General features: G+C 61.3%; 2 protein-coding genes across 3 annotated transcripts in view; one reads left to right on the top strand and one right to left on the bottom strand.

Moving 5' to 3' along the window:
• The first annotated feature begins 254 nt into the window (after window positions 1-254).
• On the top strand, window positions 255-11,368 carry LOC142258118 (uncharacterized). The gene is made up of 12 exons (XM_075330588.1): window positions 255-316; window positions 3,113-3,286; window positions 3,354-3,459; window positions 3,564-3,692; window positions 3,763-3,973; window positions 4,144-4,266; window positions 8,347-8,528; window positions 8,601-8,797; window positions 8,921-9,018; window positions 9,098-9,158; window positions 9,247-9,344; window positions 10,737-11,368. The coding sequence occupies exons 1-12, from the start codon at window positions 255-257 to the stop codon at window positions 10,949-10,951; spliced, it is 1,656 nt and encodes a 551-aa protein (XP_075186703.1). The 3' UTR covers window positions 10,952-11,368.
• The window catches only part of GSTZ1 (glutathione S-transferase zeta 1), a 25,151-nt gene continuing 22,474 nt past the window's right edge, over window positions 10,989-13,665 (bottom strand). For both annotated transcript variants that reach the window (XM_075330886.1, XM_075330887.1), the window contains exon 9: window positions 10,989-11,251. In XM_075330886.1, coding sequence (XP_075187001.1) covers window positions 11,125-11,251 — 127 coding nt within the window. In that variant the 3' untranslated portion in view covers window positions 10,989-11,124. The remainder of the gene's footprint in view (window positions 11,252-13,665) is intronic.

The following is a 13,665-nucleotide window of genomic DNA, read 5'->3' as shown; positions in this document are numbered from 1 at the left end:
ATCACTGAGAACACCGCCTATCCATCACCAGAGATCAGCGGTGACATCACTGAGAACACCTCCTATCCATCACCAGAGATCAGCGGTGACATCACTGAGAACACCGCCTATCCGTCACTGGATGTTATCGCTCTCTTGCAGAGCGGGCGAGGTTTCTTTATACATCTTTCACCTGTTTCTTATTTCGTGCTAATCCCAGACTCCTCCTTACACATCCAGTCTTGCTGCCAGTTGAGGGTCGTCAGTGGTCGGTCATGGGTCGGGTGGAGTTCTTTGCTCTCTGGTCGGTGTTGGAAGCTCCACGACAGTTCATCAGGTGACAAATGGTGCAGATGAGGCAGAGAAGCCGCTTCATGCATCCAGCACTATGTGACCTATGCAAACCACTATGCCATTTGTCTATTCCACATACCTTTATCTTTAGCTCTGTGCAGCAGTATATACCTCCTACATGTGTATACACCCTACCTCATCCTATTTAGATTGCATATCTTGTATAGTATCTGTAATCCTCAGTACCTGTGTTATTCTGTATATATACACTGCACAGTACCACTTCTCCTGTCCTGTATACTGGGTGTAATCCTCAGTATCTGTATTATTCTGTATATATACACTGCACAGTACCACTTCTCCTGTCCTGTATAGTGGGTGTAATCCTCAGTATCTGTATTATTCTGTATATATACACTGCACAGTACCACTTCTCCTGTCCTGTATACTGGGTGTAATCCTCAGTATCTGTATTATTCTGTATATATACACTGCACAGTACCACTTCTCCTGTCCTGTATACTGGGTGTAATCCTCAGTATCTGTATTATTCTGTATATATACACTGCACAGTACCACTTCTCCTGTCCTGTATAGTGGGTGTAATCCTCAGTACCTGTGTTATTCTGTATATATACACTGCACAGTACCACCTCTCCTGTCCTGTATACTGGGTGTAATCCTCAGTCTCTGTATTATTCTGTATATATACACTGCACAGTACCACTTCTCCTGTCCTGTATACTGGGTGTAATCCTCAGTATCTGTATTATTCTGTATATATACACTGCACAGTACCACTTCTCCTGTCCTGTATACTGGGTGTAATCCTCAGTATCTGTATTATTCTGTATATATACACTGCACAGTATCACTTCTCCTGTCCTGTATACTGGGTGTAGTCCTCAGTATCTGTATTATCCTGTATAAATACACTGTACAGTACCACTTCTCCTGTCCTGTATACTGGGTGTAGTCCTCAGTATCTGTATTATCCTGTATATATACACTGCACAGTACCACTTCTCCTGTCCTGTATACTGGGTGTAGTCCTCAGTATCTGTATTATTCTGTATATATACACTGCACAGTACCACTCCTCCTGTCCTGTATACTGGGTGTAATCCTCAGTATCTGTATTATTCTGTATATATACACTGCACAGTACCACTTCTCCTGTCCTGTATACTGGGTGTAATCCTCAGTGTCTGTATTATTCTGTATATATACACTGCACAGTACCACTTCTCCTGTCCTGTATACTGGGTGTAATCCTCAGTATCTGTATTATTCTGTATATATACACCTCACAGTACCACTTCTCCTATCCTGTATACTGGGTGTAATCCTCAGTATCTGTATTATTCTGTATATATACACTGCATAGTACCACTTCTCCTGTCTTGTATACTGGGTGTAATCCTCAGTATCTGTATTATTCTGTATATATACACTGCACAGTACCACTTCTCCTGTCCTGTATACTGGTGTATTATTCTGTATATATACACTGCACAGTACCACTTCTCCTGTCGTGTATACTGGGTGTAATCCTCAGTATCTGTATTATTCTGTATATATACACTGCACAGTACCACGTCTCCTGTCCTGTATACTGGTGTATTATTCGGTGTATATACACTGCACAGTACCACTTCTCCTGTCCTGTATACTGGGTGTAATCCTCAGTATCTGTATTATTCTGTATATATACACTGCACAGAACCACTTCTCCTGTCCTGTATACTGGGTGTAATCCTCAGTGTCTGTATTATTCTGTATATATACACTGCACAGTACCACTTCTCCTGTCCTGTATACTGGGTGTAATCCTCAGTATCTGTATTATTCTGTATATATACACTGCACAGTACCACTTCTCCTGTCCTGTATACTGGGTGTAATCCTCAGTACCTGTATTATTCTGTATATATACACTGCACAGTACCACTTCTCCTGTCCTGTATACTGGGTGTAATCCTCAGTATCTGTATTATTCTGTATATATACACTGCACAGTACCACTTCTCCTGTCCTGTATACTGGGTGTAATCCTCAGTATCTGTATTATTCTGTATATATACACTGCACAGTACCACTTCTCCTGTCCTGTATACTGGGTGTAATCCTCAGTATCTGTATTATTCTGTATATATACACTGCACAGTACCACTTCTCCTGTCCTGTATACTGGGTGTAATCCTCAGTATCTGTATTATTCTGTATATATACACTGTACAGTACCACTTCTCCTGTCCTGTATACTGGGTGTAATCCTCAGTATCTGTATTATTCTGTATATATACACTGCACAGTACCACTTCTCCTGTCCTGTATACTGGGTGTAGTCCTCAGTGTCTGTATTATTCTGTATATATACACTGCACAGTACCACTTCTCCTGTCCTGTATACTGGGTGTAATCCTCAGTATCTGTATTATTCTGTATATATACACTGCACAGTACCACTTCTCCTGTCCTGTATACTGGGTGTAATCCTCAGTATCTGTATTATTCTGTATTTATACACTGCACAGTACCACTTCTCCTGTATACTGGGTGTAATCCTCAGTATCTGTATTATTCTGTATATATACACTGCACAGTACCACTCCTCCTGTCTTGTATACTGGGTGTAATCCTCAGTATCTGTATTATTCTGTATATATACACTGCACAGTACCACTTCTCCTGTCCTGTATACTGGGTGTAATCCTCAGTATCTGTATTATTCTGTATATATACACTGCACAGTACCACTCCTCCTGTCCTGTATACTGGTGTATGATTCGGGGTGTATATACACTGCACAGTACCACTTTTCCGTGCTGTCTTGTAGCAAGGCTAGTCGGATGAGTTTCCAGCTGCCCTTGCCCCTTCCGCTTCCTCAGTATCTTGTGCTGTTCGGTTTGGGGGACTGGGACTCGTACTCTGGCGACTCGTTGGTGACGGCAGAGCTGGTGGCGGGGTCGGCGCAGCCGCAGCATATTGGCGTCCTGTCATGTGATCGCAGGTAATGGCATACCGGTGTGAGGTGATGGCTACGCTGTTGCTCGGGGCTCACGGCCTTTGCTGTGCAGGTCCCTGGTTTGGGATGGTGAGTGGAGTCTGGAGATCGTCATGGAGTGCATCAGATTAACCGAACAAGGAACGCCGGCCAAACTGTGCCTGACCGTGTCCGGGAAGGTAAGATCCCAGACCAGCTCCCACCGCCTGGTCCATCAATGCCCTGTCTCACACCCCGTGCACCGTACTATCTTTCCCCCCCCCCCCCCCTCTCATTTATGCAGGTCAATAAAAGTTTGGGTTTCAGTAGTAGTACCCCGGCCCGGAGCAGGATCAGTGTTGGGCCCCCCAGTAGTCCGCTGTTATCAGAGAGCACGATTGCCCACGTGAGGGTGCAGGAGGTCCGGGTGGAGGTGGGTGCCGGAGGCAGGATTTGTGCCCGCAGTCTATAATGGTGTAAACATGTTCTGTTCTGTCCTCCAGGAGCAGGGTTACAGAGCGGAGGTCACGCCTCGGCCATCTTGTGACACACTCAAAGATTCCCCTCCACTGAAGAAAGTGGCTCTGAGTTTGTCCAGCAAAGATGGAGGCTCAGGAGGACAGGACCCCTGCCGGAGGGCAAATATTGGGCCCAGGAACCCTAGACAGCTCCGGTTTAGCAGCAAAGGATCTGACGATGGTACTGCGGGGGCAGGTGCGTAATCCTAATAAGGGGCCTTCTAACGTCTGCGCCAGCCACCTCAGGAGTGACCGGCCACCATTACTCGCGTATAGGAGGAGCTTCTGCCTCACCAGGTACCAGTCTGGTGGATGGCAACATGCTGACCACTCTGATCCCACAATTCTGACATGTCTTCTCCTCAGTGTGCCCGTCAGCTCGATGGGGTCACAGCGTCTGTCTCTGCGATCCTGAAACAGCTGTTCTGATTGGTGGAGAAGGCGCCAATGAGAAGTCGAGTCCTGACTCCTTATGGAAACTGGAGCTAGGTACCCAGCAGTACTCCTGACAGTGCGCAATACACACTGTATGTAAATGTGACGGGCTCATGTGACTAAAGCTGTTGTAGGAAAGGGGCGACGGCGGAGGAGGCGGCAACCGTGGGGGCGACTGTTGAGGTGGGGGCCGACGGCTGAGGAGGAGGAGGCGGCCGTGGGGGCCGACGGCTGAGGAGGAGGAGGAGGCGGCCGTGGGGGCCGACGGCTGAGGAGGAGGAGGAGGCGGCCGTGGGGGCCGACGGCTGAGGAGGAGGAGGCGGCGGCCGTGGGGGCCGACGGCTGAGGAGGAGGAGGCGGCGGCCGTGGGGGCCGACGGCTGAGGAGGAGGAGGCGGCGGCCGTGGGGGCCGACGGCTGAGGAGGAGGAGGCGGCGGCCGTGGGGGCCGACGGCTGAGGAGGAGGAGGCGGCGGCCGTGGGGGCCGACGGCTGAGGAGGAGGAGGCGGCGGCCGTGGGGGCCGACGGCTGAGGAGGAGGAGGCGGCGGCCGTGGGGGCCGACGGCTGAGGAGGAGGAGGAGGCGGCGGCCGTGGGGGCCGACGGCTGAGGAGGAGGAGGCGGCCGTGGGGGCCGACGGCTGAGGAGGAAGAGGCGGCGGCCGTGGGGGCCGACGGCTGAGGAGGAGGAGGCGGCGGCCGTGGGGGCCGACGGCTGAGGAGGAGGAGGAGGAGGCGACGGCCGTGGGGGCCGACGGCTGAGGAGGAGGAGGAGGAGGCGGTGGCCGTGGAGGCCGACGGCTGAGGAGGAGGAGGAGGAGGAGGAGGCGGCGGCCGACGGCTGAGGAGGAGGAGGAGGAGGAGGAGGCGGCCGTGGGGGCCGACGGCTGAGGAGGAAGAGGCGGCGGCCGTGGGGGCCGACGGCTGAGGAGGAGGAGGCGGCGGCCGTGGGGGCCGACGGCTGAGGAGGAGGAGGCGGCGGCCGTGGGGGCCGACGGCTGAGGAGGAGGAGGCGGCGGCCGTGGGGGCCGACGGCTGAGGAGGAGGAGGCGGCCGTGGGGGCCGACGGCTGAGGAGGAAGAGGCGGCGGCCGTGGGGGCCGACGGCTGAGGAGGAGGATGCGGCGGCCGTGGGGGCCGACGGCTGAGGAGGAGGAGGAGGAGGCGACGGCCGTGGGGGCCGACGGCTGAGGAGGAGGAGGAGGAGGAGGCGGTGGCCGTGGAGGCCGACGGCTGAGGAGGAGGAGGAGGAGGCGGCGGCCGACGGCTGAGGAGGAGGAGGAGGAGGAGGCGGCCGTGGGGGCCGACGGCTGAGGAGGAAGAGGCGGCGGCCGTGGGGGCCGACGGCTGAGGATGAGGAGGCGGCGGCCGTGGGGGCCGACGGCTGAGGATGAGGAGGCGGCGGCCGTGGGGGCCGACGGCTGAGGATGAGGAGGCGGCGGCCGTGGGGGCCGACGGCTGAGGAGGAGGCGACGGCCGTGGGGGCCGACGGCTGAGGAGGAGGAGGAGGTGGGGGCCGACGGCTGAGGAGGAGGAGACGGCCGTGGGGGCTGAGGAGGAGGAGGAGGCGGCCGACGGCTGAGGAGGAGGAGGTGGGGGCCGACGGCTGAGGAGGAGGAGGCGGCCGTGGGGGCCGACGGCTGAGGAGGAGACGGCCGTGGGGGCTGAGGAGGGAGGAGGCGGCGGCCGTGGGGGCCGACGGCTGAGGAGGAGGAGGCGGCGGCCGTGGGGGCCGACGGCTGAGGAGGAGGAGGCGGCGGCCGTGGGGGCCGACGGCTGAGGAGGAGGAGGCGGCGGCCGTGGGGGCCGACGGCTGAGGAGGAGGAGGCGGCGGCCGTGGGGGCCGACGGCTGAGGAGGAGGAGGCGGCGGCGTGGGGCCGACGGCTGAGGAGGAGGAGGCGGCGGCCGTGGGGGCCGACGGCTGAGGAGGAGGAGGAGGCGGCGGCCGTGGGGGCCGACGGCTGAGGAGGAGGAGGAGGCGGCGGCCGACGGCTGAGGAGGAGGAGGAGGCGGCGGCCGTGGGGGCCGACGGCTGAGGAGGAGGAGGAGGCGGCGGCCGTGGGGGCCGACGGCTGAGGAGGAGGCGGCGGCCGTGGGGGCCGACGGCTGAGGAGGCGGCGGCCGTGGGGGCCGACGGCTGAGGAGGAGGCGACGGCCGTGGGGCCGACGGCTGAGGAGGAGGAGGAGGCGGTGGCCGTGGGGGCCGACGGCTGAGGAGGAGGAGGAGGAGGAGGAGGCGGCGGCCGACGGCTGAGGAGGAGGAGGAGGCGGCCGTGGGGGCCGACGGCTGAGGAGGAAGAGGCGGCGGCCGTGGGGGCCGACGGCTGAGGATGAGGAGGCGGCGGCCGTGGGGGCCGACGGCTGAGGATGAGGAGGCGGCGGCCGTGGGGGCCGACGGCTGAGGATGAGGAGGCGGCGGCCGTGGGGGCCGACGGCTGAGGATGAGGAGGCGGCGGCCGTGGGGGCCGACGGCTGAGGATGAGGAGGCGGCGGCCGTGGGGGCCGACGGCTGAGGATGAGGAGGCGGCGGCCGTGGGGGCCGACGGCTGAGGAGGCGACGGCCGTGGGGCCGACGGCTGAGGAGGAGGAGGAGGAGGAGGAGGTGGGGGCCGACGGCTGAGGAGGAGGAGACGGCCGTGGGGCTGAGGAGGAGGAGGAGGCGGCCGACGGCTGAGGAGGAGGAGGTGGGGGCCGACGGCTGAGGAGGAGGAGGCGGCCGTGGGGGCCGACGGCTGAGGAGGAGACGGCCGTGGGGGCTGAGGAGGAGGAGGTGGGGGCCGATGGCTGAGGAGGAGGAGGCGGCTGAGGAGGAGGCGGCGGCCGTGGGGGCCGACGGCTGAGGAGGAGGCGGCGGCCGTGGGGGCCGACGGCTGAGGAGGAGGAGGCGGCGGCCGTGGGGGCCGACGGCTGAGGAGGAGGAGGCGGCGGCCGTGGGGGCCGACGGCTGAGGAGGAGGAGGCGGCGGCCGTGGGGGCCGACGGCTGAGGAGGAGGAGGCGGCGGCCGTGGGGGCCGACGGCTGAGGAGGAGGAGGCGGCGGCCGTGGGGGCCGACGGCTGAGGAGGAGGAGGCGGCGGCCGTGGGGGCCGACGGCTGAGGAGGAGGCGGCGGCGGCCGTGGGGGCCGACGGCTGAGGAGGAGGCGGCGGCGGCCGTGGGGGCCGACGGCTGAGGAGGAGGCGGCGGCGGCCGTGGGGGCCGACGGCTGAGGAGGAGGCGGCGGCGGCCGTGGGGGCCGACGGCTGAGGAGGAGGAGGCGGCGGCCGTGGGGGCCGACGGCTGAGGAGGAGGAGGCGGCGGCCGTGGGGGCCGACGGCTGAGGAGGAGGAGGCGGCGGCCGTGGGGGCCGACGGCTGAGGAGGAGGAGGCGGCGGCCGTGGGGGCCGACGGCTGAGGAGGAGGAGGCGGCGGCCGTGGGGGCCGACGGCTGAGGAGGAGGAGGCGGCGGCCGTGGGGGCCGACGGCTGAGGAGGAGGCGGCGGCCGTGGGGGCCGACGGCTGAGGAGGAGACGGCCGTGGGGGCTGAGGAGGAGGAGGAGGCGGCCGACGGCTGAGGAGGAGGAGGTGGAGGTGGGGGCTGATGGCTGGAGGAGGAGGAGGCGGCGGCTGAGGAGGGGGAGGCGGCTGTGGGGGCCGACGGCTGAGGAGGAGGAGGCGGCGGTTGTGGGGGCCGACGGCTGAGGAGGAGGAGACGGCCGTGGGGGCTGAGGAGGAGGAGGAGGAGGAGGCGGCCGACGGCTGAGGAGAAGGAGGTGGGGGCCGATGGCTGAGGAGGAGGCGGCTGAGGAGGAGGAGGAGGACGTGGGGGCTGACGGCTGAGGAGGAGGTGGCTGAGGAGGAGGAGGCGGCCGAAGGCTGAGGAGGAGGCGGCGGCCGTGGGGGCCGAAGGCTGAGGAGGAGGCGGCGGCCGTGGGGGCCGAAGGCTGCGGAGGAGGAGGAGGAGGCGGCGGCCGTGGGGGTCGAAGGCTGAGGAGGAGGAGGTGGGGGCCGACGGCTGAGGAGGGGGAGGCGGCTGTGGGGGCCGCCGGCGCTGGGGGCCGCCGGCGCTGGTGACGGTTGATGTTATAGGGTTGTTGCATCCTGTTGAGGGAACCTGAAGTGTTGACCCTACATGTTCCTTTCCTCTCGGTCGCCCTCAGACAGTGACTTCTGGTTCCAGATGGACAGCTTGTGCTCGGCTCCTCAGTGCTCCAGGGGCCATACTGCAACCTTTGACCCCGAGAGAAAGAAAGTGTATGTTTATGGAGGTATGCAGGGAAAGCGCTGGCTCAACAACGTGTACGAGCTGGACACTCAGGACTGGAAGTGGACGCAGCTGGCGGTGAGTCCTGAGGGCAGCCAGGTCCTACCGGAAGCCTCCCATGTAACGGCCTACTGTTCTCCTCCTCTTCAGGTGGTGGGGAAGGTGCCCACATTGTCTTACCACACAGCTGCCATGTACCAGAGGGAGCTCTATGTGTTTGGGGGTCTGTGTCCACAAGTGGGCGTCGATTCTGGAGTCTGCACCAATGCTCTTTATATCTTCAACCCCGAGTATAAGATCTGGTATCAGCCCATTGTGGAGGGCGAGCGGCCGCTGCCCCGATACGGGTGAGGATAGTGACCCATTCTGGAAAATAGGAGATTGGCAGTGCTGAGAATATATTGATGGAGAACTCTGTGGGGATGAGTTTGGGGGGGTCTTCACGTTTTCGCTCTGCTCCCCTCTTGCAGTCACAGTGCTACGCTCCTGGGTAACCGCATTGTCCTGTTCGGTGGTCGCCGGTCTCCATCTCCGGTTTATCTCAATGATGTTCACATCCTGGACTTGGGTGAGGTTTTGTCTGAAGTGTGACATCACAGATGTGTGTGTGACATCATACTAAATACCCACAATGCACTGTTCTGCAGGTTACATGGAGTATACTGCAGTGATCTCTCCAACCTTGTCTGAGAGGCCGTCCCCCCGCTGGTAAGAGACTGTGCCCCCCACCGCTCCTCCTACCCCATCACATTCACTCTTCCATCTATAATGACCCTGTGCCTATGTGTTTCGGAAGCTTCCATGCAGCCACGCAACTATCTGAGCACAAAATCCTCGTCCACGGAGGTTGTTCCGGGAGCGGCTCCTTGACTGACGCCTTTATTTTCAATCTTGGTAAGATAAGTTACATTATCACAACTGAGGGATGCCGGTTACATTATCACAACTGAGGGATGCCGGCTATTACATGACTAGTGTTACCCTGATCGCCGGCCACATATGACCATGCCATGGCTTGTCTTTTATTGCCGTAGGGCCCGGCTGTAGCCTTTTAACAGCGTGAGGCTCTGCGTGGCCTTCCACCGCCGGAGGGCTCAGCCGTGAAGCTCTGCGTGGCCTTCCACCGCCGGAGGGCTCAGCCGTGAAGCTCAGCGTGGCCTTCCACCGCCGGAGGGCTCAAGCGTGAAGCTCAGCGTGGCCTTCCACCGCCGGAGGGCTCAGCCGTGAAGCTATGCGTGGCCTTCCACCGCCGGAGGGCTCAGCCGTGAAGCTATGCGTGGCCTTCCACCGCCGGAGGGCTCAGCCGTGAAGCTCAGTATGGCCTTCCACCACCAGAGGGCTCAGCCGTGGGGCTCTGTGTGGCCTTCCACCGCCGGAGGGCTCAGCCGTGAAGCTCTGCGTGGCCTTCCACTTCCGGAGGGCTCAGCCGTGAAGCTCTGCGTGGCCTTCCACACTCTCCGGAGGTGCTCAGCCGTGAAGCTCTGCGTGGCCTTCCACCTCCGGAGGGCTCAGCCGTGAAGCTCTGCGTGGCCTTCCACCTCCGGAGGGCTCAGCCCGTGAAGCTCAGCGTGACCTTCCACCACCAGAGGGCTCAGCCATGGGGCTCTGCGAGGCCTTCCACCGCCGGAGGGCTCAGCCGTGAAGCTCTGCGTGGCCTTCCACCGCCGGAGGGCTCAGCCGTGAAGCTCTGCGTGGCCTTCCACCGCCGGAGGGCTCAGCCGTGAAGCTCTGCGTGGCCTTCCACCGCCGGAGGGCTCAGCCGTGAAGCTCTGCGTGGCCTTCCACCGCCGGAGGGCTCAGCCGTGAAGCTCTGCGTGGCCTTCCACCGCCGGAGGGCTCAGCCGTGAAGCTCTGCGTGGCCTTCCACCGCCGGAGGGCTCAGCCGTGAAGCTCTGCGTGGCCTTCCACCGCCGGAGGGCTCAGCCGTGAAGCTCTGCGTGGCCTTCCACCGCCGGAGGGCTCAGCCGTGAAGCTCTGCGTGGCCTTCCACCTCCGGAGGGCTCAGCCGTGAAGCTCAGCGTGACCTTCCACCACCAGAGGGCTCAGCCATGGGGCTCTGCGTGGCCTTCCACCGCCAGAGGGCACGGCCGCGGCTCTCTGCGTGGCCTTGCACCGCCTCTAGGAGCTCCATATATACTACAGATTAGTTGCACCCATGCACCACCTATCTAAGCCTGATCCCATTGAAAAGTACCACGGCTCCTTATCTGTGACTCCGGGCCCGTTTCCCGCACAGCCGGGTGCTGGCAGCTCCTCTGACACAGTTTTTTTTTTTTTCTCTCGCAGGCACCTTGTCCTGGAGCCCCATCATGTTTGGGAGAAGCCCGCAGTTGCCCCGCGCCGGTCACACACTGCTCAACCTCACCTCCCCCCTGACAGATTCCGACAAGGAGAAGTGTAAGGGCCGGAGCCTCCACTGGGTCCTCATTATTGGAGGATCGGATGGGGCTGGAACCTTCTACAAGAATAACCCCAAGTTTCAGGTGGACCTGAGTGTCTGAGACTGCGCTGAGGTGACGGTACTGAGCACGGCAGACAGTGAGGGATGGCAGTTTATTGTGTGATCAGCGGCGGCACACTCACAGAACATGGAACGTTATAACGGTGGATGGCTCCTCCCCGAGGTTCTTCCTGTTGGCAGCAGCCATTTCACGGTGCCCGGAGCTGCAGCTCATCACGCTGGTACCTCTGGCGGGGTGTCTGGCTGCCGGGACGGGTGACTGACCTGAAAGGCCTCAAGCCGGAGCAGAGCCTGGTGGATCCGGGAGATTGTGGGGTACGGGGTCATATCCACCTGAAACCTACACATAGGAAGGGAGATGAGAACCTGGAGCGATGGCAGCCGGCACTTCTCCTCCGCACCACGGGCCGCAATCAGGAATATAGCACCAAACTTTACTAATTAAAGCTGGAGATTTCTACATGTTTGTGCTTTCATAATGGTTTCATTTCTCAAAACGTTAAATATGGATGCGGCTACACTCGTAGTGCCCGAAATCAGCCATCTGCACCCCAGAAATCGGGTGCCTAGACTACGAGGCTCACCGACGCTAATAGAGTGTGGAGGGCATGCTACATTCCCTGTGCCAGGAGGCTGGAGGAAAAGGGGGTGCCAGGGAGAGAGAGAGAGGCTAGAGAAGGAGGGGGGAAGGGATGCCAGGGAGAGAGAGAGTCTGGAGGAAAAGAGGGGTGCCAGGGAGAGAGAGAGGCTAGAGACGGAGGGGGGAAGGGATGCCAGGGAGAGAGAGAGGCTGGAGGAAAAGAGGGGTGCCAGGGAGAGAGGCTAAAGAAGGAGGGGGGAAGGGATGCCAGGGAGAGAGAGAGTCTGGCGGGGGTGCCAGAGAGAGAGAGAGAGAGAGTCTGGCGGGGGTGCCAGAGAGAGAGAGAGAGAGTCTGGCGGGGGTGCCAGAGAGAGAGAGTCTGGCGGGGGTGCCAGAGAGAGAGAGTCTGGCGGGGGTGCCACGGAGAGAGACAGAGAGAGAGAGGCTAGAGACGGAGGGGGGAAGGGATGCCAGGGAGAGAGAGAGAGAGGCTGGCAGGGGTGCCAGAGAGAGAGAGAGAGAGGCTGGCGGGGGTGCCAGAGAGAGAGAGAGAGAGGCTGGCGGGGGTGCCAGAGAGAGAGAGAGAGAGGCTGGCGGGGGTGCCAGAGAGAGAGAGAGAGAGAGAGGCTGGCGGGGGTGCCAGAGAGAGAGAGAGAGGCTGGCGGGGGTGCCAGAGAGAGAGAGAGAGGCTGGCGGGGGTGCCAGAGAGAGAGAGAGAGGCTGGCGGGGGTGCCAGAGAGAGAGGCTGGTGGGGGTGCCAGAGAGAGAGAGAGTCTGGCGGGGGTGCCAGGGAGAGAGAGAGAGTCTGGCGGGGGTGCCAGGGAGAGAGAGAGAGAGTCTGGCGGGGTGCCAGGGAGAGAGAGAGAGAGTCTGGCGGGGGTGCCAGGGAGAGAGAGAGAGAGAGTCTGGCGGGGGTGCCAGGGAGAGAGAGAGAGAGTCTGGCGGGGGTGCCAGGGAGAGAGAGAGAGAGTCTGGCGGGGGTGCCAGGGAGAGAGAGAGAGAGAGTCTGGCGGGGGTGCCAGGGAGAGAGAGAGAGTCTGGCGGGGGTGCCAGGGAGAGAGAGAGAGAGTCTGGCGGGGGTGCCAGGGAGAGAGAGAGAGAGAGTCTGGCGGGGGTGCCAGGGAGAGAGAGAGAGAGAGTCTGGCGGGGGTGCCAGGGAGAGAGAGAGTCTGGCGGGGGTGCCAGGGAGAGAGAGAGAGAGTCTGGCGGGGGTGCCAGGGAGAGAGAGAGAGAGAGAGTCTGGCGGGGGTGCCAGAGAGAGAGAGAGAGAGAGAGTCTGGCGGGGGTGCCAGAGAGAGAGAGAGAGAGAGAGAGAGTCTGGCGGGGGGTGCCAGAGAGAGAGAGAGAGAGAGAGAGTCTGGCGGGGGTGCCAGAGAGAGAGAGAGAGAGAGAGAGAGTCTGGCGGGGGTGCCAGAGAGAGAGAGAGAGTCTGGCGGGGGTGCCAGGGAGAGAGAGAGTCTGGCGGGGGTGCCAGAGAGAGAGAGTCTGGCGGGGGTGCCAGGGAGAGAGAGAGAGAGTCTGGCGGGGGTGCCAGGGAGAGAGAGAGAGAGTCTGGCGGGGGTGCCAGGGAGAGAGAGAGAGAGTCTGGCGGGGGTGCCAGAGAGAGAGAGAGAGAGTCTGGCGGGGGTGCCAGAGAGAGAGAGAGGCTGGCGGGGGTGCCAGAGAGAGAGAGAGGCTGGCGGGGGTGCCAGGGAGAGAGAGAGAGGCTGGCGGGGGTGCCAGGGAGAGAGAGAGAGGCTGGCGGGGGTGCCAGGGAGAGAGAGAGAGGCTGGCGGGGGTGCCAGAGAGAGAGAGAGGCTGGCGGGGGTGCCAGGGAGAGAGAGAGAGGCTGGCGGGGGTGCCAGGTAGAGAGAGAGAGGCTGGCTGGGGTGCCAGGGAGAGAGAGAGAGAGAGTCTGGTGGGGGTGCCAGGGAGAGAGACAGAGAGAGAGAGGCTGGCGGGGGTGCCAGTGAGAGAGTCTGGCGGACGTGCCAGGGAGAGAGAGAGAGAGAGAGAGAGGCTGGCGGGGGTGCCAGGGAGAGAGAGAGAGGCTGGCGGGGGTGCCAGAGAGAGAGGCTGGCGGGGGTGCCAGAGAGAGAGAGAGAGAGGCTGGCGGGGGTGCCAGGGAGAGAGCGAGAGAGTCTGGCGGGGGTGCCAGGGAGAGAGAGAGAGAGTCTGGTGGGGGTGCCAGGGAG

The sequence above is a fragment of the Anomaloglossus baeobatrachus genome, chromosome 12 (assembly GCF_048569485.1).
Source record: "Anomaloglossus baeobatrachus isolate aAnoBae1 chromosome 12, aAnoBae1.hap1, whole genome shotgun sequence".
Taxonomy (NCBI): domain Eukaryota; kingdom Metazoa; phylum Chordata; class Amphibia; order Anura; family Aromobatidae; genus Anomaloglossus; species Anomaloglossus baeobatrachus.
Note: the sequence above shows the minus strand (reverse complement) of the source record. Positions and strands in the feature narration are given on the sequence as shown.

Coding starts and splice junctions, on each gene's coding strand:
- LOC142258118 (XM_075330588.1), top strand. CDS start 255: ATGGGTCGGGTGGAGTTCTTTGCTCTCTGGTCGGTGTTGGAAGCTCCA. Junction 3,460..3,563: donor GCCTGACCGTGTCCGGGAAG/GTAAGATCCCAG, acceptor TCATTTATGCAG/GTCAATAAAAGTTTGGGTTT. Junction 3,693..3,762: donor TGCAGGAGGTCCGGGTGGAG/GTGGGTGCCGGA, acceptor TCTGTCCTCCAG/GAGCAGGGTTACAGAGCGGA.